The sequence below is a fragment of the Marmota flaviventris genome, chromosome 3, assembly GCF_047511675.1.
Source record: "Marmota flaviventris isolate mMarFla1 chromosome 3, mMarFla1.hap1, whole genome shotgun sequence".
NCBI classification, from domain to species: Eukaryota; Metazoa; Chordata; class Mammalia; order Rodentia; family Sciuridae; genus Marmota; species Marmota flaviventris.
The window spans coordinates 25,209,702-25,236,942 of NC_092500.1; the positions used below are offsets into that span (position 1 = coordinate 25,209,702).

The 27,241-nt window shown below is 39.5% G+C and overlaps 1 protein-coding gene across 3 annotated transcripts in view; it reads left to right on the forward strand.

The window, feature by feature from the left end:
* Nucleotides 1-27,241, forward strand: part of Fgd6 (FYVE, RhoGEF and PH domain containing 6) — a 113,788-nt gene that overhangs the window by 28,533 nt on the left and 58,014 nt on the right. For 2 of the 3 annotated variants that reach the window (XM_071609630.1, XM_071609631.1), the window contains exons 3-5: nt 12,615-12,768; nt 26,259-26,326; nt 26,431-26,461. In XM_071609630.1, the coding sequence (XP_071465731.1) occupies nt 12,615-12,768; nt 26,259-26,326; nt 26,431-26,461 (253 nt within the window). The remainder of the gene's footprint in view (nt 1-12,614; nt 12,769-26,258; nt 26,327-26,430; nt 26,462-27,241) is intronic. The other variant, XM_027952511.2, reaches the window with a different exon arrangement.

Below are 27,241 nucleotides of genomic sequence, written 5' to 3' on the forward strand. Positions count from 1 at the left end.
GAACATGTTTGTGTTCCAATAAAACTTTATTTGTAGACACTGATTTTTAGATTTTACATAATTTTCACGTTATAATTTTTTTCCCACTATTTAAAAGTGCAAAAAAATATTCTTAGATTGTGTGCATTATGCAGAGAGGCAGCAGGTTGGGTTTACCTATTCATACTATACTGTATACATATACATGTGAAACATTAAGATAAAGTCTATTCATTTGTACATTTCATGTAAGAGATAGATCAGGTATCATACTAAGTTCTGGGATTACCAGAGGTGAACAAGAACAAATATTCTAGTTCCTCTTGTCATTTTGCTTACTTAAGGAACCCTGATGGTCTCTTTCTTATCATGTCTGTTTTTTAATATTTTGTCCATTGCAAGTATCAGATGCATTCGCATTATCTTATTTAATCTTCACAGCAGGGACTCGTATCTCAATTTTATAGTTGAGCGGAGTGTAGATTTAAATAACCTAAATAGCTAATCAGTTACTGTTAGCCAGGTGAGTGGTGGAGCCCAGCTTCAAATGCAGGTCTGTCTGAGGCTGAAACTGGTACCTCTTCTCCTCTATAGCTTTTCCTTTGCGCCTAGAAATCTACGAAACTATGAAGAAATGTTTGCGATCCTGTCAAAAGTGGATCTGTGTATTTCACTTCCTGAATACACATTTTCACTTCCCTTCCATTTTCACTGATTCCAGCTCTTTCATGTTATCTCAGTTATAGAAATGATTTTGGTTTTTCTTTGTTTCCAGGTCAGAGAAGCTAAAAATAAACACAGGGAGCTAGTCAACATTGTAGCTGGTGGAATGATATACTGGTGTGTAGGATAAGAGTGGCGGAAGAAAGCCATGCCCTTCCCCTGTGCCTCTTGAACCTCCAGTTTTGAGAAAATGGACCTGTGTCCACGGGTGCTCTCAGAAAGAAGGAGGTCTCATATAGGTCTCTGAGATGGTTGGTGATTTATTCCTGGTCTACAGTAGATCTTTAAGAGAGATCTTTTGTGGATCTACCTCAGAAAGAAAAGTGGCAAATGGAATTGTTCCTACCTAGCTGTAAATAAGGAAGGGATTGAATTATATTCATGAGGCCCAGTTTAACTCCCACTTCTCTGGTTCCTAATGGGCTCCCAATGAAGCCTCCTACCCTTTTCCCCATGTCAGTGAGAAATCCCAGTTGTGTTTGTGGTTCCTATTAGACAGCAGACATTCTTTGGGTTAAACTACTGATTTCCTTGTAATTCACTGTTACTATAGTGGGGTCTGTATTTGATGTAACATTTAACATAATGTTACGTGGAGAATGTCAGATTTCTGTAACAGCTAATGTTAATGTCTTTGATTGGAAACTTGCTTCAGTTTATCATGGCAGAGTCTTTTGGATGTTTATGCAAAATATAATTAGGTGAAAACGAAACTAACTTTAGAACACCCCTCAATATGACTTCTTAGGATAATCCTATTAAAAACCATCAGTGCTCTGTTTAGTTACTTTCTCTTCACCACATTAATGAGGGAGGGAATCCCATCCTAGGTCATGGTGATGGCCAAACACTGGAAGACCAACAACAGTTTATTCGTCATCTATGTTCATGGGCTTCAGGAGGAGGATGCACATACCAGCAGTGCTACTGAGGATTACACTTGGGACAAAGTAAACACCCAGGGGCTGTGGGAGGCAGGCTTTGTGGTATTAAGAGGGTAGGTGTCTCATGCATCCACCCTCTGGTGCCTACAGGAGTATACAGTTGGCTCATTTGAATAATTCCAGGGGCTGTCAGGGCACTAAAACCCATCATTCAAGCATAAGCAGGGTTATTTGACCAGGAGAACTTTTCCCCGGAAACGGTGGGAAGGGGAACTTGGGGCTAGGCTGTTCAGGGGCTCCTGGTTTCCCCCAGTTGTTGTCAAGGCAGAATGTATTGCTGGGCCTTAATGCCTGACACTGCAGTGGTTTTCTACTGAGTCATGATCAAGAGCATAGGATGTGGTCATTTTTTCCAGAAGTCTCACCACTTTCCAGTGGTCAGTTAGGATTATGACAAGATATTAGAGGAAACCGTGTGTGGCGTGTGCACCCAACACAGGACAGGGCTGTTAGAGAAGGTAATCAAAAGTGAGCCTTTTCTTCACTTTCTCACCAACCAGGCTCACCCCCTGGCCAGCTCCCCTGGTAGGTTCCTTACCCTGGTGTTAGCACCTGGCACAGCCACAGGAAGGATTGAGTTTGGATCTGCCATTGTGGATACTGTTCTTCTACCTCAGCTGCTTGCCAACCATGTTGGCAATAGCTACCTCTCTGTATCTCCTGGTGGTCTCTCACCTCACATGGTGCAGAAATGCCCTCCCCACACTTTTCCCATGCATCTGCATCCAGGTCACCTTCCACATCACTTCTATCCTGCTTCCAAGCCCTCCATCACACCTCCCCCTCCAGGCCTCTCCCACTCAGAATATTTTGCTCCTCCTTCATTTGCTAGAGTCACTTCTCAAGTGCAGTCACTTTGAATCTCGATGACTGCTACACCCTGGATAAGGTACTCATGTCTCTTATGTCTCTGGCTCCATAGTTCTTAGTGTCTGCATTTAACATTTAGCGTGCACTAACTTTTAGTTATTTTCTTTTCTTCATTGTTCCCCATCCCCACCCCCAGGACTGAACCCAGCATATTGGGCTTCGTGTATGCTGATTATTTCATGCATGCATGATTATTATTTTTTGATATGTTGTTGGGCCTTGAACCCACGTACTCTCGAATGCTAGGCAAGCACTCTACCAGTGAGCTACATCCCTAACCCTTATTTTCTTTTTAGAAAGTAGTCCCTGCCTTCATCCTAATTACCATGGTTATCCCAAATTCCTTTTTATTTATCTGTTTAGGAAAGTCTCATTCAACAGGAAAATAAAGAGAAGTCATGTTAGAATTTACGTTTGAACATTATCTACAAGTAATTCTAATAGATGATCTGCATCTAATAGATGATTTAGGGCCTAAATGAGGCCCTAAAACAAATGAAACATAATAGGTCCTAAATAAATATTTCATTGAAATAAAAGGCATAACAAAAAAATGGCCAGGCCTGGTAGCACATGCCTGTAATCCCAGCTACTTGACAGGAGAATTGCTGAGAGAGAAAGGCTAAGACAGGAGAATTCAAGTTCAAGGCAGCCTCTGTAACTTAGTGAAACCCTGTCTCAAAAATTAAAAAAAAAGAAAAGAAAAGAAAATTTAAATGGGCTGAGGATGGATGTAGCGCAGTTGTAAAATACCCCTGAGTTCAGTCCTCAGTATTACAGGGGAAAAAAGAAATGGTGTAGTTACTTTATATATTTAAGTGTTATAAAATACATGTATATGTATATATAAATATATGCTTGAGAGGGAATGGGTGTGTAAATATGAAGTACTCTCATGTAGCCATCTCAACCTCATTGTTTATTTCTAGTGGCCTTTATATGTTCTGATACTAAGTAGTTGTACTTTTATCATGGGGAAACAAAGGGGAGAAATGATGTTAGGCCAACCTGAGTTTATCTAAAACCTTTTTATTTTTCAATAAAAATAATATCTTTGCTACAGTGACAAAACTGCATTGGAAACCTGTATTTTATTGAAGGCAGTTTTAAGCTCAATAGAATACTTTTCTATTTGTATTAACAAAAACATTTTAGTCTGCATTTCTTTTTTTTGTTATTTTGTACCAGGGATTGAACCCAGGGGTGCTTAACTACTGAACCACATCCCCAGCCCTCTTTAATATTTTATTTAGAGACAGGGTCTCACTGAGTTGCTTAGGGCCTCTTTGAGTTGCCAAGGCTGACTTTGAACTCAGGATCCTCTTGCCTCAGCCTCCTAAGCCATTGTGATTACAGGCATATGCCACTACGCCCTCCGTTAGTATGCATTTCTTTTTTTTTCTTTTAATATTTATTTTTTAGTTGTAGTTGGACACAATACCTTTATTTTATTTATTTATTTTTATGTGGTGCTGAGAATTGAACCCAGGGCCTCACAGATGCTAGACAAGCTTTCTACCGCTGAGCCACAACCCCAGCCCAGTACACATCTCTTTGAAGAGCATCTTAAGGAGTCATTCCCTAAAGCCCTCCAGATTCTAAGACAGCAAAATTGCTGGCAATTAGATGTGATAATTATTTTAGCTAGTGCTTGTTTTAGGATACATGTTCCTAACAGTTTATTCATTTCTAACTAGAACAGCTCAGGCCTGACCTGGGTTAGCTGGGGCAAGAGTGTTTGTTGGACTGTGTTCAACTGTGGACTCTGCCTGCGTCATAAAGAGAGAACCGGGAGCCTGGAGGACATGGCCTTCTTCCCTTGCAGGCCAGGCAGCTCTTCCACGAGGCAGGGTGCTGTGGGAGATGCCCACACTGACAGTGTGTTATGGTTATTCTGTGACCCCTGCACACTGTTGAACAGGCCCCTACACTGACCTCTTTTTTTCCTTTGTAAGGTCCTCTATAACCTAGAAGAAGGGACTCCTTCCATTATTTAAAGACTTATGCTAGTGATTCTCCCTGACAAACCCCTATAGACTAAGAGAGGGCCATATTTACATATTAGCAACCTAAGATTTAAAAGTTGTTGTTGTGGCTGGGGATGTGGCTCAAGCAGTAGCACGCTCGCCTGGCATGCGTGCGGCCCGGGTTTGATCCTCAGCACCACATACCAACAAAGATGTTGTGTCCGCCGATTACTAAAAAATAAATATTTAAAAAATAATAATAATAAAAGTTGTTGTTGTTTTGTTTTTCTTTAAAGGCAACTATGAAAATAGGCAAACTTCTAAGCCTGTGGGTTGTGCAGATAAAAGGGGAAGAACAGGGCAAGAATATTTTTCTTTTTAATTTTCATCACTGTGGAAAGGAAATAAAATATCCCCAAAGAGTTTGTAGACATATAACAGAAATGTGTGTGTGTGTGACTTTTCAGAATTTCTCTGTGCAGTATTGGGGTGGTCTTTGAAAAAGGGATAATGCGTGTGATAACATTTTTTAAAAATACACCAAAGGGTAGATAATGAAGTCCTCCTCTCACCTCAGGACTTTAGTCCCAAAGGCACTTTCTTGTGAGTCTTTCCAGGGATAGCCTGTGGATATGGTAGCATATTTGTACATGTGTATATGTTCTTATGTATATTTAAAAAGCACTTTTTTAGCTGGACATGGTAGCACGTGTCTGTAATCTAGGCACTGGGGAGATTGAGGCAGAAGAATCACATGTCCAAGGCCAGCTTCAGCAACTTAGCGAGACTCTGTCTCACATTAAAAAATATAAAGGGATGGGGATGGATCTCGGTAGTAAAGTACCAAGTAGTAGTAGATAGCACTTTTTTTTTTTTTTTACACGCTGGGGATAAAACCCATGGCCTCTTGTATATTAGACAAGCATTCTTTCAACTCAACTACATCCCTAGTCCCCCAAAACACATTTTTTAATTGTGTGTTGTTGTGCGTATGTGTATTTATATATACATGCATATATACTGTAAATACATATATACACACACACATATACACAACACAAATGGGAACACTCTATGCTCTTTTTAAAAATATTTTTTAGTTGTAGTTGAACACAATACCTTTGTTTTATTCATTTTTATGTGGTGCTGAGGATTGAACCCAGGACTTTGCACATGCTAGGCGAACACTCTACCGCTGAGCCACAACCCCAACCCCTGCTCTTTTCTTTTTTATGGACATAATACCTTTATTGTATTTATTTATTTTTCCAAGGTGCCTTACTCATGCTAGGCCAGTGCTCTACCACTGAGATACAGGCCCAGCCCTGCTCTTTTCTTTTTAACCTAGCAGTATTTCCTGGAGAGCAGTCATGTTTCGGTGCATAGCCCTGCCTCGTTTTTAGATGGTTGCTTGGCAGTTTGTTTTTTTGGAAATACCCCAGTTTATTCATTTAACCAGTCCCCTATTACTGGCCATTACTGTAAACTCCTTTAAAATGGCTTTTTTTTGTAATTAAACCTAATGACTTTCAAATATAATTACATAAAAGGAATGCAGGCTTCTTGATAGGCACTCTTCTACTTTAAGAAATGCTGAAAGCCATTTGCTTTTCAAGCCCTTTTTAGAGTTGCCCTGTGAGGACTATTTAAAATGGTACAGAAGGTAATTTTGTTTTTAATCAGTAGGGTACAGTTTTAAGAATCCTGATCATAAATGCATTCCTGGGGAGGGCAATGGTGTGGGCATTCCTAAGGGTGGAGGAGATAGGCCCTGAAAAGCGAAGCAGGCCTGCCTCTCTAAGTCCTCGAAACCTGGTACCCTTCCTAACAAGGTCACCCAGAGTAGTTTTGAACAGTCTCTAGTTCATATTTCAGGGAAGCTGTGTATTCTTGTGTGGCTTCTTTTTCAGAAGCCATAGAAGCTTTGCTTGCTAGCTTTCAAGGCTTGGTTGTTAACACCTCTAAAATTTATGACCAAAAATAAAACACTAATGAAAACATTTAATGCTTTTCATTTACTCCTTCTTTCTTTTGGGTTAACAAACTCCTGTTGTGCTTATCCTTATAAATATTTTTTTTTTAAGGGAGAGAGAGACAGAGAGAATTTTTTTAATATTTATTTTTTAGTTTTCGGTGGACACAACATCTTTATTTTACTTTTATGTGTGCTGAGGATCGAACCCAGCGCCCCGCACATGCCAGGTGAGCGCACTACCGCTTGAGCCACATCCCCAGCCCATAAATATTTTTTTAATATTTATTTTTTAGTTGTAGTTATACATAATACCTTTATTTTTATGTTGTATTGAGGATCGAACCCAGGGCCTTGCACTTTGCTGGGTGAGCACTTTACCACTGAGCCACAACCCCAGCCCTCCTTATAAGTATTTTAATGATTTTATTTACTTTAATTCTATATTAAATAGTTTAACTCAAAACAGTTATTACACTAATCATATGTGCTACAGATTTTTTTTGTTTGTTTTATCTAAGATCAAGGTAATTAAATCATTTTCTTAAACAAAATAAAGTTTGCTTTAACCTTTAAGTAAAAATTTTAGGCAAAAATATTTAGGCAAGATTAACAATTTATGTACATACTTCTTTTTTGGGGGGGAAGGATTTCCATTCTTGTACTGTCATCTAAGAGCATCAGCACCCACTATTTTCCATGATCCTTTACATGTTTCTTTTGGTCTCAGTTCTGGGGAAGACCTACCAGATGATCTGGTTTATCTCCCTGCAGAGGAATTTTACTTGTTGAACCTGATGTTATTCAGGTCAGATAATTTTGCCTCAAACTCTGTATTATCTCTTGGCTTCTATGTTCTGTCACAGAGGCTCTGCACATATTTGACATAATTACGCAAGATCCTTTGTGTGGAAAACCTAAAGACAGAACATGAATATATGATTCCTGTTCTATTAGAGGATGAAATGGTCACGTATGCTTATTTCACAAGTTGTATCATGTTCCCTAAAAGAATTAGAGCAATGCCTTCCTCATTTTTAGGGGTCATTCCCGAGAAAATCATTTGAGTGGAGAATGGAGAAAATTCGAGAAATTCTGTGTAATTGCAAGGAGGACTCGAAAAGGAGAATAAGAAAGGTGCTTAAATTGAAGTTTTCTATTGACTTGATGCATGGTTTCACCATGACACTGGAATCTATAGTTTTATAAGGAAATGAAAGTAATAGAGTATAAAGGTTTTGGGTGAAACTAAATAGGAATAATGGTCTGTGAAAATTGTGAACCAAATTTATGCTATTAGCATATTATCATAACTAATTATTATATATTTTATTTAAAAAATATTTTGCTAAGTTTTCCATGTCATGTCCATCCTTTGGGTCTTTGATAGTTTTTTTCACTCATTCTGTGATGAATTTGAAAGCAGCCAAAGGAAACACATAATCACAAAATCACAATGAGACAGCATTGGAAATGAATTGTAACAACATCCTGAGGACTAGTGGGTTCTGTTCAGTTTGGGCCAGCAGTAGACGGCAGAGGAAGAGGAAGACCACAGAAATTCAGATTTACACGTTGTAATTTGGAAATGAAAGAAACTTCTGAAGGTGAGGGTATTGGAATGAATTTCTTTTGAACTTCAAATGTGGAGGAATTATATACAGTGTTCTTCGGTTAAGGGATTTAGAGTCAAATCAGGGCCAAACAAGGTAACTTAAAAATGTCCGTAACAGAGCTGATAGTGCTTTGGGATCTTTCTTCAGTTAACTTGGCTTCCTTCCCTTCTGGCTGCTGTCCTTGTTCTTCTCCCTCTAACCCTTGCTGGGATTTTCAATTTAGTGGAGGTTCACAAGGACGTTTTTGTGATGAACCCTGGCAACCCTTAGGCCTGGCTCAACATCATGCAGGTTTTATGTTCCTAAAAACTCCTAGAGGAAATTGGCTAAATATTTTTTCAAAAGACAATTCTGTCTCAGACAGAACTGTTATGAGACATGTTACCTGAAAAAGAAATCTGGTGTACTTCCAATGGAGGATGTTCTGTTTCAATATAGAAAACTAGAAAAAAATCAAGCATATGATTTTTAAAAAGTGATGGCATTGAGTATTTCTCACTCCAACTGTATAGATCTTGACATGTGGAACTGAAGGACAGAGCCTATCAGTAGGAATGATGTCTCTGGCTTTTTTAAATTTTCTAGACACTGGGCTCCCTTCAGAAGCATATTTGAGTTAGGGAGGATGGTCTGGGCAAATAGAGCTGGGCCTTTGTTCTAGTTTCTGTTGCGTCTCACTTTCCTTGTACTTCCAACTATCAAATCGTGAACTAACTAGGCAGGAAGATATGGAGGAAGCACTATGTCCTGTTACTTTAACTCACCAAGCAGACAGTTTTGGGGTGTTATTTCCGTGACATTGGGAAGGAAATAAAAAGAATAAAAGAAGTGCCCTAGCTACATGAGTGGTATCAGTAAAGAATCCGTGTTTCTAGAACTGGGTGCAGTGATGCACACCTGTAATCCCAGCAACTCGGGAGACTGAGGCAGGAGGATTGCAAATTAAAGACCAGCCTCATCAATTTAGCAAGATCTTAAGCAACTTAGTGAGACCCTAAGTCTCAAGATTTAAAAATAAAAAGGGGCTAGGGATGTGGCTCAGTGGTAAAGCACCCCAGATTAAATTCCTAGTACCCTCCAAAAAGAAAAAGTAATCTGTGTTTCTTTATCAGAAGTCTAAAATTTTAATCTAGGTTGATTCAAAACTTTAAACAATTATGTAAGGAAACAATTTAATTGTTTTAGAAATGAATATATAAATGTGGATCCTAGATGCCATCTTTCCTGGATTTGCTGGTAAACCCTTTATTTTTTTTCCTTTAAAACTAGGTAGGTTCCTGTTCCTATTTGTTTCAGTTGCTGTCACTTATTCTGCTAGTGACGTGTATTTGAAGCCTGCAAGTCTTCCATACGTTTTTTCCTTACATCCATCCCTTCATCTCTATTCCCCTAATATAGCCACTCTGATTCAGGGCACCTGCACTACTGAGAAGTGGGGAGAAATCCTTGGGGGCCTGTTGTATTTCAGGCAGTCTGTTAGGGATTCTGGTAAGAAACACAATTTCCTGATCCTTAGGAGTTTGCATTTTAATGAGGAAAACAATATGTCATCAGTGGAATGAGATGGAATAGGATTCAGAAGAGACAGTGGGCCAACTTGGGATACACAGAGGGAGTCAGGGAAGCTTTTCAGCAGGGAAAGAATTTGGAGAACTAAAAGTCTGCTGCTATTTCATGGCATTATGGTTTTTAAAAATTATTAATTAATATATTTTCTGCATTATAGTTACATAATACTTTCTTCCTGTCACTTCATTTCCCATTAAGTATTGATATTTTGTTATATTCAGACAAAAGCACATTTCCAGTCTTTTGCAATAAATATCACAAAATAATAGATATTTGCATAACAATTCTTTACAGTAAAAAAGCTTAACAGACTTTTGTCTTAAAAATAGTCAAAATTCAACTTTGTGATTTATACATAAAATACATGAAAAGCATCGAAAAACACAAAAACATTAGACTCACCCAGCTGTTATATGGATGCACCCTGCATCCAGCCATCTCCTTGATCTTAAATGTTAACTCTTGTACTTTAATCCCTTTTGTATCCCTAATGGATGTGATAGCTGTCTTAATAGTAGCCTTCAAAATGTGTGAAGAAGAAAAACCTTTCAGCTTTCTAGACAAAATAAATCTGATTTCTTCACAGTGCCACAGCCCTGTTCTAATTCTCCAAAATTCTTATGCCATGGCATCCATAACAGTCCACAGATGTGCTGATTGTAAAGCCTTTAGAGCATAACTTCTCAACTGTCACCTGAGTTTTGTTGTAACAGATTCTGATTCAGTAGGTTGGAGTAGGGGCTGAGATTTTGCATTTTTAAGAAGCTTGTAGGTGATGCTGATGCTGCTCAGAAATCAAACATATGTTGACAGGGTTTTAGGAGATGTAAAGAGATAAGAAATTAAGATGAAGACAAGTGGGGCTGGGGTGTGGTAAGTGGTAGAAAACTTCCCTGTATGCATAAGGCCCTGGTTTCAAGCCCTAGCACTGGAAAAACAAACAAGTAAAGGTATGATTTCTTCTGTCTGTGTGGATGGACTTTATAGCCTATATTTTGTTAACTATTTATTTATTTATGTGCTGGGGATTGAAGGCAGGGGCACTCTACTGATGAGCCACACCCCCAGGTCCCCACCCTTTTTGGTACTGAGGATTGGCCAGGGGCACTCTACCACTGAGCCATATCCCAAGCCCATTTTTGTATTTTATTTAGTGACAGGGTTTCACTGAGTTGCTTTGCACCTTGCTTTTGCTGAGGGTGGCTTTGAACTTGTGGTCCTCCTGTCTCAGCCTCCCAAACTGCTGGGATTAGGTGTGTGCCACTGCGCCCAGCCCCTTCTGATTTTAATTAATTTATTTATTTTATTTTAATTTTTGTTTAATTTTTAATTTTGAAACAGGGGTCTCTCACTCAGTTGCCCAAGCTGGCTTTGAACTTACTGAGACTGACCTTGAATTTACCATCCTCCTGCCTCAGCCTTCCAGGTAGCTGGGATTACAGGCATGAGCCACTGTGCCCAGTAACACTCATTTATTCTTTCCAATCTAAATCAACAGCTAACAACCAGGCTGGGTTGGCTCTTATCCCTGCACCCAGAGACAGTGAATCTTGCCAGTGATTTGACTGGAAAGCTTCTGCTCTTTACCCCACCCCCAGGGTGTGAGTCTTCTCCAAGTCAAGGAAAGGTATGATAAGGTGTGTACTCACCTAGAGATAAGAGTCCCTGAGGCCCCGGCCACTGAGTAATAGGAAATCCCATGCTGGATGGTGGAAGGCATTCGTTTTGGCCTTCTGCCAGCATCCAACCACCTGGGCTGCAGGGATGGTTTCTGACCAAATCTGTATCCTACAATGTGTAATCTGGAACTGGCAAAAGCTTTATCTTTAGCTTTTAAGATTCCTGTTAGAAACTCTCATAATTTGAAGCCTTGGCAGTTGAGTGACCTTCCCGTGACCTGCTGAAAGAGCCTGCCAGAATGGAATGCAAGTGTCTTTATTCTGCTGGAGTGCTTCCCCCTGTGGTTTTCTTTGGATCTTTTACTGGCCCCATCTATAGTCTTCTGTTCTGCAGATATTCCTGTAGACTGACAGCAAAAAAGGTCTTTCTGAAGGCAATTTTTTTTTTTTTTCTGAATCTTGACAGCCAACACTGGAAAGAACTATTTCCATCATCTTCCTGGGGAACTTTCCGGTGGAATTCCCCCTACAGTTTGGATTGCAGCCCTGGCTGTTGATTCATGAGGTCTGTCTCAGTACAGACTGGGAAACCTTGATATCAGGCTGGCAAGGGGGACTTGGTAAATGGCCAACAGTGGTTTTCAGACTTTGGCCTGAATCAGCATCACCTGGAAGGTTTGTTAAAATGCAATTTGCTGGGTCCTGCACCTCTAGGGTTTCTGATTCAGCAGGTCTAGAGTGGAGCCTGAGAATTTGTAGCATTTCCCTATTCCTGCCCATGTCTTGTGATGTGCATACAAACCAGCGAGAACCAGGATGGTGGGCACTTGTTCACAGTAGCACATACATTGCTGATTATTTATTATTACTATTATTATTATTTGCTCCCAGCCCGTATAGATTTGGTACTTGGTTTTGTTGTTGTTAAACACTGAGGCCCAAGGAGGCAGTTAGGCTTCTGGTGAACCTGTGCACCCAGTGCCCTTTGTGGTAAGCCAGCCGACCCCTGTGGGGCTTGTTGGTTTATAATGGGAGGAAAGGCCTGATCTTCTAGGGGAAAGACGAATGGAAGCACAGGATGGTGACAACTGGGAAACTTGCTTCCCATCCACCTCCCTGTCATCAAAACAATATTAAATTGGTGTTGAATTAAATTTTAAGCCCAACATGAATATGAATGCATTTGACAGCCAAGTCAGGGAAAGGGAAGGGGCCCAATCTGACCATTTCCATCCCTCAGAACCAACCCGTTAGATATGTGCTTTGCTCACATCACAAGGATTAGGTGATTGATTTTGGTTTGGTTTTGCCAGCACTTGTTACTAAAGGTGACTGAATCATACTTTCTATTGAAGCAGTTCTGGAACATCCCAGGAGGAACAGGATGATTTCGACCTTGGTCTTGGTGACCTACCCTCTGATGAGGAGGAAGTCATTGACAGTTCTGATGAAGATGATGTCAGCTCTGAATCCAGCAAAGGAGAGCCTGAACTACTGGAGGGTAAACAGGTGTGTTTTGGTGATTAATTGTTTCTACTTATGTGCTTTCTGGCTGTCACCGTGCTTGGAATAATGTTTGTCAGCACGATAGGCACAAAAACCCTAGTGAGCTTTCTTAAATCTTTTACAACATTTGTCAAGTTTAAACTTAATTCCTGTTCTAATGTAGCACCTAAAATGTCATCATGTTTCCAAATAAAGACTTAGTGATTTTTGAGAAATTGTTTTTACTAATGTCTTTTAGCTTTTTTTTTTTTTTTTTGATAATAAAAACTCCTGTTTGGATTGCTCCTGGTACTGCTGCCAGTTCTTAGATTTCTTGAAGGAAAGGAATTATATGCATTTCAAACTCAAACACATCTTTTTAGGGATAGACTAAAGATCGCTGTTCCGGTACAGTCATCATTTGCTTTGAAATCATCCAGTATGTGTGTATGTTTGGGAGGAACATGGCATATATGAAGATTGTCTGTGTGTTGGTCATTGTTTAAAATGTGTCATGGGGAAATTAATTATAATGCCTCCAGTTTGACATGAATATTTATTTTACATTTCTTTCAATAAAGACATTTTGAAAGGGAGAAAATTAGTACAGTAGCAATATCCCCATGATATACTGCAAGGTTACAGAAAGATGGAATCTGAAAGAATCCTCACAGTAAGTCAAGCCATGCAGAAAGTCTGCGTCACCTAACTCCTGTGCCATAATTAATCGATCTGCTATGCTTCCTGTTGAACATTTTTTTCTGTGTTTAAATTCACTTCCACCTTTAATGAATGGCACAAGTGCAGTTATCTGAATCTGAGTCCCAGAGTTTACCAGCTACAAACTGGGTAACTGAAGGCTGATTTTTTTTAACCTCTTTAGCTTAAAGATGCCACTTTGTAGATGAAAAATAGGTTAGTACTTATAGAATTATAAGGATTAATCAAGTTGATATATGAAAAACTGTAGAACCCTGTCCAGTACGCAGTAAGAACTTGTCAATCAATGATTTATTGCTAATGAGACTTCATTTCTATGCTCTCAAGTATTGATCATGGTGTTGGGAGTCACCACTAGAAATTATTTAGGTGAATGAATTTTGTAAAACTCCTAAGACAGATGCATGACTGATCCAAGGATTCACCACATCCCACAGCAGTCTGTGGGTTTTGTTTTGACTGTCAAGTAATGATTCCTGTGCCTTGACAGTATTGGTCATGCATTAATTTGAAAACTCATTTTTCATGTTGGCATGTTGGTGCCTCTTGGACGGGATTCTACAGACCTGTGTAGAATACTCACCATGTTCCCAGTGCCACTGGTATTAACTAGAAATAAGCTGTGCTTACCATCCATGCTTTTGTAGTACACATCCAAGAAGAATTTCAGGGTTACAGCCAATGCAGGGAACAAAACAGAGGTACATGCCAGAAACTGAGGAGGCTGCTTTGGAGAAAGCATCTGAGAAACTGATATTTGTTTGAAATTTAAATGACTGAATAAAGCCAGAGCCTGTGACAAATTTGAGGAAGAGCATTCAAACGGTCTTCTCTAAGGGTCATAATTAAATCAACTTTTACTCTCCTTAATAAGCAACCTCATGTTCTTTCACTTCCTAACAAATACCTATTGTTTTGTTCTTTTCATTCCTCTTGCTTGAGCCTTTTTCCAGTTCCTCCACATGCTTGAAGTAGTGACCAAAATTGTTTTCCACGTCTACAGGGGACGGTGCTGATACCTGGTGTGAAGGAGGAGTAATTGCTAACCTTGTTGTATCTGCCTCTTCAGAGCCGCCTGTCCTAACACTGTCTGGTTGACTCAGTCATTCTGTGGTCATGGAGACTCCCAGAGTTCCTTCCTTTGTATTAGTGCCTGCCTTTCATTTCCCTTCCTGTATTTATTTTATTGTTTTATGTTCTTAGTTGTGCCGCAGTGCAATATCCCTGTTAAAAGTGGATCTGTCTCTTAGTTAATCATGTAACATTTTCACCTGATGCCAGGGATAATAATTTTCCTCCTTTAGAAGTTTATATTAAAATATAATTATTGGTTTATATTAAAACAAACGAACAAGATCTTAAACATCACAAATCAAGCTTTATGTAACCTTACCAATAAATACATATTGTTTGCCTTCTCTTTAATGTAAATAAGAAATTTGTTTATATATAAGGTACTATTGTGTTTTAATAGAAATTTTGAAAGTTACTATCCTAAGACCTATGTTTCAGCCTCGGTTCTGCCACTTACTAGCTGAATGACTTTGGTTAAATAGTTTTTAAAAATCAGTTTGTTTATACCAGTCTCTCTATCCACGTGAATTTCAGGTGACTGAACAAAAAAAGTTATGTCACACAAAAAAAGTTGAAAAAAATCAGGATGTTAGCTGGGGGTGTGGTGGTGCACGCCAATAATCCCAGCTGCTCAGGAGGCTAAAGCAGGTGGCTTGCAAGTTCAAAGTCAGCCTCAGCAATTTAGCAAGATCTTGAGCAACTCGGGAGACCCTGTCTCAAAATATAAAATAAAAAGGGCTGGGGATGTGACTCAGTGGTTAAGCACCGCTGGGTTCAATCCTTAGTACCCCCCTACCAAAAAAAAAAAAACAGGATGTCGACAAATAGTAATGGAGTTACCAGTTTTCTATCTGCAAAGGGATGAAGTTGGACCTCTTCCTTTCACTATATACAGAATTAACTCAAAATGGAGCATAGAACTAAATGTCAGGACTCAAACTATAAAACCACCAGAAGAAGAAAAAGAAAAAAAAGTAAAAACAATAGTGAAACCCTTAGAAGAAAATGCAGGAGGAGTAAGTAACTCTTTGGGTTAGACACAGGTTGTTAAAATGTAAATGATGATCACAAGTGATGAGAAGAAAATAGATAAACTGGACTTCATCAAAATTAAAAACTTTATACTGCAAACAGTACCATTAGGAAAGTAAAAAGAAAACACACAAAATAGGAGAAAATATTAGCAAATCATCTCTCTGATCAAGGACTTCTAAGCAGACTACATAAAGAACTATTACAACTCAACAGTAAAAAAATAACTCAGGCCCAAAGATCTGAATAGACAAAAGAAAATATACAAATGACCAATGAGCCTGTGAAAGAATGCTCAACATCATTAGTGTTCAAAGAAATGCAAAGGAAGACCTTAGTCAGGTGCTACTTCACCCACTAGGGTGGCTGTAATAAAAATGATGGACAATAACAGTGCTGATGAAGATGTAGAACAAGCCGGAGCGGTAGCACACATCTGTAATTCTAGCAGCTCAGGAGGCTGAAGCAGGAGAATCCCGAGTTCAAAGCCAGACTCAGCAACTGTGAGGCACTAAGCAACTCAGTGAGACCCTGTCTCTAAATAAAATACAAAATAGGGCTGGGGATGTGGTTCAGTGGTCAAGTGCTCCTCAGTTCTATTCCTGGTACCCCGCCCCCCCCCAAAAAAAAAAGGTGTAGAGCAATTATAATCTTCAGATGCTACTGATGAGAATGTAAAATGATACCACTGCTTCACAAAATAGTCTGGCAGTTCCTCAAAAGCTTAAATATGGAGTTATCTTATGGCCCAGTAATTCCCATCGTAGGTGTCTACCCAAAAGAAGTGAAAACATGTGTCCCACAAAACATTCCTGTATAGGAATGTTCAGATCATCATTATTCATAATAGCCAAGAAGTGGAGAGAATGCAAACTGAAAAACAGATGAACTAAATGTGATGTATCCTTAAAATGGAATATTATTCTACCCTCAAAAGGAATGGGAGGTATTATAGTTTCAGTCTGAAATGTCCCCCAAAGACTTTGTCCCAGCTGGTAGAGCTGTTGGGCCATGGTGGAAACTTGGAAGGTAGGGCTTAACTAGAGGAAGAAAGTCACTGAGGGTGTGTCCTTGAAGGGTGTAGCTTGTCCTCTGCCCCTTCCCCCCATCTCTGCTTCCTGGCCCATGAGCTGAGCAACTCTGTTCCTCTATGAGCTCCCTGCCATGGTGTTCTGCCTCACCACAGGCCCAAAGCAGTGGGCTGAACTTAGACACCTCTGGACCCATGAGCCAAAATAAATCTTTCCTTCTTTTAAGTTGTTTATCTCAGAAAGGCTAACAAATGGAGTGAATGGTAAGGGGCATAGTTTCTATTTTGCATGAGAAAGTAAGAAAATTAGATTATGGTGATATTTACACAACCCTGAATGCATTAAGAACTATTCAGCTGTTTAAAGGAATGAAAATACATGTTATGGTATGTAAATCATATCTAAATAAAGCTCTTGAAGAATAAAGGAAGTCCCACTAAAGGAAACACAATAATGCTAAGAGGAAGACTATCACACAGTCATGCATATCGTATAATACCATGCAGCAGCCAAGGATGGCCACAGATTTGGCTTTCCAGAGACTCCAGTAGAAAAGGTGATATCAATATGCAAAAGAAAAACCAGTTCTTTGGAGTAGGAGCATAGGAAGAGGAGTTTCTTTATGCTTTCTCTGATCCTTTGTTTCTCTTTTAGTAAAATGAGCTAACACTGTTCTTGGAGTTGCTCTGAGGTTCAACAGCTTCAGGGTAATAGCACTTGGAAAGTCAAGAAAGTTTATGCATGTTTAAACGTGTAATTTATTTCTGTGATTGCATTTGGAATAGGTTGTCCTAGGTTCTTAGGTTCCCTGTGATTAAAGTACCTCAAACCAGGTGACTTAAAACAACAAAAACTTGTGGTCTTGCAGTTCTGGGGGCTAGAAGTTAGGAATCAAGATTGGCAGACTCATGCTCCTCTGAAACCTGCAGGGGAGGATCTCTCCTTGCCTCCTCTGGCTTCTAGTGGTTTGCCTGCAATTCTCGAAATTCCTTGCCTTGTAGCTGCAGACTTCCTGCTCTGCCTGTGCCATCACGTGGTATTGCCACTCCAGTGTCTCTACACTGAGCCTTTTTTTCTTAAAGGACAGCAGTCATATTGGATGTCAGTATGACCTCACTCTGCCTTATCTGCAATGACCCTATTTCCGAATACATTGGGACCTCTTAAGGAGACAGAGTTCAAACTATTTCAGGTGGCATATATCCTGGACGTATAACCAGTGTGTGTGTCAGTGCTAATCACTGATGTATGTCTAGATGCCAATAATATTTTCCTCATGAAAGTGCCCAAATCTGTAAGAGGAAAAAAGAAAGGGTAGGAACTATTGTGCCCTTATTTGTCTTTTGTGAAGAAAAAGCAAGTAGGAATTCAAAAAGTTACTCTCCTTAATGGTAAAAATGGTACCACACAAGAAATGGAAATTAGGGGCTGGGGTTGTAGCTCAGCAGGAGAGTGCTCACCTAGGATGTGCGAAAGATCTGGGTCCAAACCTCAGCACCACATAAAAATAAATAAATAAAATAAAGCTATTAAAAAAAAAAATGGAAATTAGCATTCTCCCACTCCTGTGTGTGTCATTGCTTGTCCCTGTGCTGTGGCTGCACATCATAACACTCTATTATAAACATCTGACCCATGTCCTGTTTGTTTCCCATGAAGAAAAAGAGTTTTAGATAGGTTAAGTAATTTGCCTTAGAATGCCCTGAATTGGGGGTTTTGACCCAAATCTATCTCTATTAACAAATTGGTACATCATTCTCAGAAAGCTCAATGGGACATGTTTGGATTGGTAAGTTAGTCAGCTTCTCATCACTGTGACAAAATGTCTGAGAAAAACAATTTAAAGAAGGAAATATTTATTTTAGCATAGGGGTTCAGAGGTTTTAGTCCAGGGTTGGTAGCTCCATTGCTTTGGGCCCAAGGTGGGGCCGAGAGCATCATTGTGGAAGAGCATGGTGGAGGAGAGCTGCTCAGCTCATGGCAGCTGGGAACCAGAGAGGAAGCACAGAAGCGTTCAGGGTCAAAATATGCCCTTCTAGGGCATTCCCCCCATGACCACTTCCTCCGAGACCCCACTTCCACAGTTTTCAGCACTTCCTAATAATGCCATCAAATTATGAATCCCTCATTGGAGTAATCCCTCCATGATGTCAGAGCCCTCATGATCCAATCACTTCCCCCCAAATCCCCACCTTTGAACATTGCTGCATTGGGGACCAAGCCTTTAACACATGAGCCTTTGGGGGACTCTTATATCCAAATTATAACAGGTGCGGCAATGAGCCATGCTGTTCTCTGTTGTCTCTTTTTCCAAATTTTCTTAGTTTTATATTTTTTGTTGTTTCCTTTCAGCACTTAATAAATGTTTGTTTAAAAACTGAGGTGGCCAGGCATGGTGATGCACACAACTCAGGAGGCTGAGGCGGGAGGATCACAAGTTCGAGGCCAGCCTCATTAACTTAGTGAGGCCTTCTCTCAAATTAAAACATAAAAAGGGCTGGGGATGTGTCTCAGTGATAAAGTGCTCAATCACTTTATCAATCTCCAGTACTGAAGGGGAAAAAATGAGGGATTTATTCTGCTTCTTCATGGTTAGAATATTCACCCTTTTCATTCTGCTTGTTTCCTTGTCCTTTTCCAAATCATCTTTGTGAAATAGCTTGTGATGTATTCCCTGGTGAATAGAAGGGTGAGAACTGAAGAGAGCATTGTCCTTTAGATATTGGTCATGATTCACCTCATCTTTGGGATAACTTAAGGAACAAGAGATGCTGTCAGGTAGGTCTGGAGGTTAACATTGTTTCATTTTATTAAATCTCTTGAGTAGGATAGAAAAAGGCCTTTTAATAATTCTGTTAAAGAGTAGTGGATACATTTTATGAAGCAACATAGTGAACAAATATGAAAAGAGAAGAACATAGTTGAGAACTTACCAAGTTGGGCCATTACTGAGATCAGAGCATACAACTGGATTTCACATCAAAGGTTCTGCTCTGGAATGTGTTTGATTTGCTTTATGACCCTGACAAAGTAATTTCATTTGTTTGTGTCTCATGTTGCAACTTCCACAGCAGTGTATTTCTGGAAGATGCTGTTATTTAACAGGCAGTCTGCTTTGAAATGTGATACCATTTAAGTGAGAATTTTGATTAACCAAAAATTTGAGATGCCAAACTTGGCCTTTCTTGAGGTTTACAGAGAGGTGTGTTTTTCATCATTGTTCGAGTTGGAGAGAATCTGTCACTTGTTTTTACAAGTTGGAGGTACTCTAGAAACTTCACATTTTCTTTTGACTTTTAATTATCTCGGACTTTTTGTGTTCTTTGAAAAGGATTGTAATCCATTGATTCATTTTCTAATAATCATCTTTCTTTATTTAGCTTGGTACTTTTCCTAGTTTAAGAGGCAAAATAGATAATTGAATAAATAGACTTCCATTATTCTGAAATTGGAAAAGTCCTAATCATCTAGTGCAGCATGCTACTCCTTTAAGGACAGAAGTTTTTAGTTTATTTAAATTTGCATTTTTATATTAGGCAGTATATAGTAAAAACAATGTCCTGGTCTACGATTCCGAGAAGGTGGCAGCCACCCTTGTTCACATTTATTTAAGCCTGAATTTTAACCATGCAGAAGCTCAGGGGCTGAGCTATCTGCAGGTACCAGGGTGAGTAAGGTCATAGACTAGAGGGAATTGGGACATTTCAGGAAATAAACACAATCCACCGAGTAAAGTCCTGTATATACTCTGTGAACAAGAGAGTGATCTTTTCCTTTGGGGGGTGGCAGGAAGAGAATATCAAGGCAGCCCTCAAAGAGAAGACCTTTGGGTGTTATTTTAAAGGATGCACTGGAACATAACAGGTAGAAATGCTTAGGGAGAAGGATCACCTTGACGTGGCCGGAAGTCAAAACCAAAAGAAAGGTACAAGTGAAGGAGACAGACAGGTAAGGGCAGAGCACACTGGAGTCACAAGGTGGTTGATTCCAGTTTGGCTGGAGTTGAGTACACAATGGGGAGGAGTAGGAGAGAGCAGCCAGGGATGGTGGATGCATTGTGAGGTGCCTCACTTACATGGCGAAGGGAAATTTGGTCTTGGTTACCCATATGTGACAGGGGGCTGCGATGAGTTCAATAACTAGCATTATTGTATTTGCATTTTAGGATATTTTCCTTGTGGTGATGTAGAGCATAGATGGCAGAGCAGTTAGTCTGTAGCCGAGTAAACCAGACAGGCTACTGTGATAGCACAAGCAAGACAAGGAGGCAGGGTTGAAGGACAGTGCTGTCGTTTGAATCCCCAAAGGCCCATGTGGTAAAGACTTGGTTGCCTGGCTGTGGCACTGTTGGGAGGTGGTGGGATCTTTCAAAGGTGAGGTCTGGTGGAAGGAAGGTAGGTCATTGGGTGCCTGCCCTTCAAGGGACTTTTGGGACCCTGGCCCCTTCCTGTCTTTCTCTCTGTGCTTCCTGGCTGCCATGAGCTAAGCAGCTCCTCTGCTACATGCTCCTGTCATGTTGCCACGGACCCAAAGCAACACCAAGTGACCATGGATCCAAACTGCGGAGACCATGACCATTTCCTCCCTTCAAGTTTTTTATCTCAGGTATTTTGCCACATGATGGAAATCTAACAGTGGGGAAAAAAAATAAAGAAATATTCAGAAGGATGAATTGACAGGCCTTGTCAACTCTGGTGTGAATGATAAAAGATGGCTCTGAGGCAAGAAAGAAGAGTTCAGGCCAGGTGTGGCGGTACCTGTAATCCCAGTCACTCGGGAGGCTGAGGCAGGAGGATCAAAAGTTCAAAGCCAGCCTCCACAATTTAGCAATACCCTATCTCTACGTAAAGAAGGCTAGGGATGCTAGGGATGTAGCTCAGTGGTAAAGTGGCCCTGGGTTCCCCAGTATCCCCCCCTACAAAAAAAAAGAAAAGAAAGAAGAGTTCATGTTTCTGGTTTTAATCCATGGGTATGTACAGTAGCTAGAATAGGAAAGTCTAAACTTTTCTATCTGAAGATTCCATATTTGAGTCTGCTGAAATAAACTGATAATGGACAGATCAGCAACAAGAAAAGCATGCAAATTTGTTAGTGATCCTATAGGAGCCACACAAAATATGATATACAGAGGGCCAGATAATTGAAACTTCAACATCCTCCTCATAGGGGAAAATGAAATTGGAGGAGGGCAGGATATTACTGTGAACAAAGGTGGTCTTATAATGCAGATACAGTCTCTCAGGTAGAAGTTCTCAGAAGAATAGAGGGAAGTATAAATATATATGGAGACCTTTTACTATACTCTGTGGGTTAGCTTTTTCCAATTAATGAGATTTTAAGGAGGAAATTCAAGACAATTGTATTTCTTTTTTTTAATATTTATTTTTTAGTTGTACGTGGACACAATATCTTTATTTTATTTTTATGTGGTGCTGGGGATGGAACCCAGTGCCTCAAGTATGGTAGGCCAGCACTCTACCTCTGAGGCACAACCCCCCCACCAGGCAATTGTATTTCTTTTGGAAGAACTTTATTTAGTTAGTTAAGCAAACTTCAGTGAGAACCCCTCCCTGTGCTTGAGGGTGGATAGAAACAAGAAAAGGTTAGAGAGACCTTGAGTCTAAGGCTGCTTCATAGGCCTCCAGTTTCCTATAATTCAAAGTGGTCAGCATGTCAAAGCATCATGCTTTGGGGTCTTGTTTTATGAGCCTTAACACTAGGAAGCAAGTTTGATGGATTGTTTAAAAAAAATGATTGAAGTTCATTAGATGCTTTACCGTTTGTGAAGCCTTTCCTGATTTCATACCCGTCTGGTTATGATCTTTCTTTCCTTCAAGATGTCAGGTTCATAGTTGGACTTGTATATCATTAATTTACATATTTACTCTTATTTGCTTCTTGAAGGCTCTGTCTTTAATTCCCGCTTTTCACACACACACACTGTTATTTTTTTTAATATTTATTTTTTAGTTTTGGGTGGACACAATATCTTTGTTTTATGTGGTGCTGAGGATTGAATCCAGTGCCTCACGCATGCTAGGTGAGCGCTTTACCTCTGAGCCACAACCCCAGCCCCCACTAACACACACTTTTATGTTCCATCTCTGACCTATAGATTTCCAAGACAGGTGCCTGGGAATCTGAAATTTAAGCGTAGATGGTGATCCTAATGATTGGTTATGTCAGGCTTAGCCATATAACAGTGAATCAGCTGGTGGGGAGCTGTTTTAATCACCTTGCTATCAAATGTTAGCAAATCAATTACTAACTTCAGATTTTACATTGACAGCATAAAGTAGAACAGACTCCTCTTTCTTGGAAATGACCTCAGAATAACAAGGAAGATAAGAAGTACAAACTCTGTTCTCAGTGATATCAGGTGACAGCAGAAAGCGTGAATCAAAGAGTATAAGCAAGGGCTACCATGCCCCTCTGCAATGTGTAAAGGTTCTACTATTTCCACAACCTTGCCAACACCTTTTATTTATTTATTTTTTTAAATATAGCCATTCTGTGGGTGTGAAGCTGGTTTTAACTTACATTTCCCTATTAAGTAATTATGTCAGGCAACTTTTCATATATTTGTTGGCCATTTTTATGTCTTTGCTGAAATCCTGTTCCTCCCCCCCCCCTTGGTACTGGGGATTGAACCTAGGGGCGCTTTACCACTGAGCCACATCCTCATCCTTTTTATTTTTTATTATGAGACAGGGTCTCACTAAGTTGCTTAGGGCTTCAGTAAGTTGCTGAGGCTGCCTTTGAACTTGTGATCCTCCAACATCAGCCTCCCAGTTCACTGAGATTACAGATGTGCACCATTACACCCAGCTCTCCTTAATGTACTTCTAATTCTAAAAGTTATACCGTATTTTATAAGCATTAAACTTTCTAGCTAGAGATGATACTGATAAACCCATTATAATATAAAAGCAATGATTTGCTAAATATTTTTCCAAAATAATAGTGATCCAAGTATGTGTATGGTATGTATGTGTATGCAATTGTGGTTATTAAAGCATGATTGACACGTGATCTCTAAGATCAGATTGCACTTAAGATGACTTCCCCAGGGATGTTAACTATATAGTTTCTTTCTCTCTCTCTGTACGTGGGTGTATGGTCTGTGTGGTATGTATGGTGCTAGGGATTGAATCAAGGGTCTTGCACATGCTAGCCAAGTGTTCCACCACTGAGCTGCATCCCTGGCTCTTTTTAAGAGGGTGTTCTTGCTAAGTTGCTCAGGCTGGCCATGAATTTGTTATCCTCCTGCCTTAGCCTCTAAAGTAGCTGGGATTATAGGCCTGTGCCACTACACCCAGCTCTCTCCCTCTTTTTTTTTTAAGCATAGTTTAAATGGTGAATGAATGGAGTTGAGTCTTAATGCAACCTATTAGTCTCAATCATTCAACACCTTATCTTAGAAGAGAGGAATGATAACAGGGAGAGAGGTCAACCTTCATTTAATTATCCCTTTAACAATAAATGTGAGAGCTAAGGTCAAGCCAGGAGCAAGGCAGATATCCTAGGCAAGGACTAGGTTGTTCTACACTTTGACTAGTAATTGATTGTCCTTTAAAGATTATTTTCACAATTAACCGTATTTACATTCTGACAGAAAGGTCAGGGTTTCTTGTTATTGTATGAAAACTCTTCTGTAATAAAGTATGAAAACTTAGAAGGAACAAATACACACAGTCATTGCAAGATTGGTGGTCACTTCTGGAGAAAGAGAAGAGAACTTTAATGTTATAATTAACAATTTGTTTCATTAAAAAATTTTTATGCAGCTGGGTGTTGTGGTACATGCCTGTATCCCAGAGGCTTGGGAGGCTGAGACAGGAGAATTGAGAATTCAAAGCCAGCCTCAGCAACTTCAAGGTACTAAGCAACTCAGTGAGACCCTGTCTCTACATAAAGTACAAAATAGGGCTTGGGGTATAGTTCAGTGCTCGAGTACCCGCGTTCAATTCCTGGTACAAAAAAAAAAAAAAATTATGCAAATACTGCAGAGTATTTGGATTTGTTAAATCTTGCTAGGGGAGTGGGAATGTGGGTTTATGTTCAGCAGTGAATGTTTGTGAGGCTATGACAAGGTCACTCATAGATATTGAAGGGAAATTCAGTGTGTAATACAATAATTCTTCGGTTAGATATTGGGAAATTTGGGATCTCTTCCCAATTCTTTTGCATGTGTTTGTGTACAGTTTGCAGTGCTGGGGATCAAACCCAGGGCCTCAATTCTCGGCCACTGAGCTAATCCCCATGTCTCCCCTAGTTCTTCTAAAATCAACTTTGGACCTTGGCTAATCCCTATTTTAAGTGGGTCTTCTTGGTCTTCTGCTATTGGTTGGGTTTTCTTTCATTCAGCAATCATAATTTTCACCTTTAGCTATCTAAAATGTCATAATTGCTTATTCTTAGTCTTATTTGTCCTTCACTGAGGAACTGCATATTCAGATCTTTCACAGAAACAGAAATGAAGGAGCTGGAGTTTTGGCTCAGTGGTAGAACGCTTGCCTGGCATGTGTGAGGCACTGGGTTCAATTCTCAGCACTATATATAAATAAATGAACAAAATAAAGGAATCTCTTTAAATAAAAACAAAAACAGAAATGAAGAGAGACTTATATCCTTTTCTCTAATTCCCTGGAGCCAAAGCCCAGCTCTATCAATGTTTAAACTAAAACAACAAAATACTAAGATCTATTTCTGAGGCATCTGTATTATTATTTATTTCAAACCTGCACATTTTTTGTCCCTCTAGGGCATTTTGTTTACATACAAAGAAGTTTAAAAAAAATTTCATTTCAGCTATTCTGCCTTTGATTCTTTGGGATTGGCTTATTTCACTTAGCTTGATATTCTCCAGTTCCATCAATATGCCAGCAAATGCCAGAATTCCATGATGGAATAATATTCCATCATGTGTATGTACCACATTTTTAAAATTCATTCATCTGTTGAAGGTTGAGTCCTGGAATTTGAGATCAGCCTGGACAACATGGTACACCTCATCTTAGAAAGAACAAAGCAGAATTTTATTTTGGATCTTTAGAGTAAAATGGCCTTGACTCTAACAGCATATATCTAAGAGGGATTTTAAGGAAATTAAGAGATCCTGTGGCTACAGTGTGATTAGTGTTTGGTATGAGGAGCCCTATTCAGATCGTACTCCAGTTTCTCAGTTAGAAGGACTTAGGGTGAAGCTTTTTATGCATTCCCATTGGATATTTCATTAATAATTATGTGGCTATTTATATGTACCTGAAGGACTCATATAATAGCTATAAGGGTCCTTTCTGTTGCAGAATGTGACTTTTCCATTTTGAAACCTTGATGGCTTTGCTGCACCAAGGCCCTGTGGTTCCCCAGTATAGTCCATCAATCCCATTACCCACGGCTCTCAGCTACTTCTGTGTCAGGGAGTACCTCTCATCTAATGCTCCACGTTGGCCTTTGAGATGTTCTATATCAGTGTGAACCATATGTTAGTAGGACACTTGTAAGATCAGAACTGAAATTCATTCCTGACTGCTAATAGCTGACCTCCTTTATCCTTTCATGAGTTCATGATCTTTTCTGAGATCAGGCGAGATCAGGCGTGTTTAGGGTGATATGGCCTAGACTCATGCTCTCTTAATGAACTCTTATCCACAGGATGAAGATGCTGGGATCAAAAGTAAAGTTCATCATATTGCCAAGGAGATCATGAGCTCAGAGAAAGTGTAGGTATCTAGTTTACAATTCAGAAGACTGCTGTTTTCTTTATTGGCTCATTTAAAACATTTTTTCATTGCTGTCTTTTGTTTTGTTTTGTTTTGTTTTGCAGATTTGTGGATGTGTTAAAACTTCTGCATATTGTAAGTATCTGCTAGTATTTTCAACTCTAAGACTTTACCCCTTTCCTACCCCAAAAAGTTTTCAGCATAACTAACTTAAATGAATTAAATGCATATGTTTTCTAATACCTGGTTATGTCTTTAAATTCACACATATATGTAAAAATAGGCATTTTCTAAAACATATGTATCTTGTGTATTTGTAGATAAATGCAGACGATTTCTAAAAAAATAAAGCCTTTATTTTCGTATCTCCAAAGTCTTCAATCTTTCTATCTTCATAATAAAGAAGCTTCTTTTGTTTCATCCTTCCTTCTTTCCTTCCTTCCTACTTTCATTCCTATTTTCCTTCTGTGGTGCTGGAGATCAAACCCAGGGCCTCATACATGATAAGCACTCTACTGTAGCACTGAGCTGCATCCCCAGCCCTCATACCAAAATTGAGTTTTCTTTTTTTTTTTTTAATTTTTTATTGTTGGTTGTTCAAAACATTACATAGTTCTTGATATATCATATTTCACACTTTGATTCAAGTGGGTTATGAACTCCCATTTTTACCCCGTATACAAATTGCAGAATCACATCAATTACACATCCATTGATTTACATATTGCCATACTAGTGTCTGTTGTATTCTGCTGCCTTTCCTATCCTCTACTATCCCCCCTCCCCTCCCCTCCCCTCCCCTCTCCTCTTCTCTCTCTACCCCCTCTACTGTCATTCATTTCTCCCCCTTGTATTATTTTCCCCTTTCCCCTCACTTCCTCTTGTATGAAATTTTGTATAACCCTGAGGGTCTCC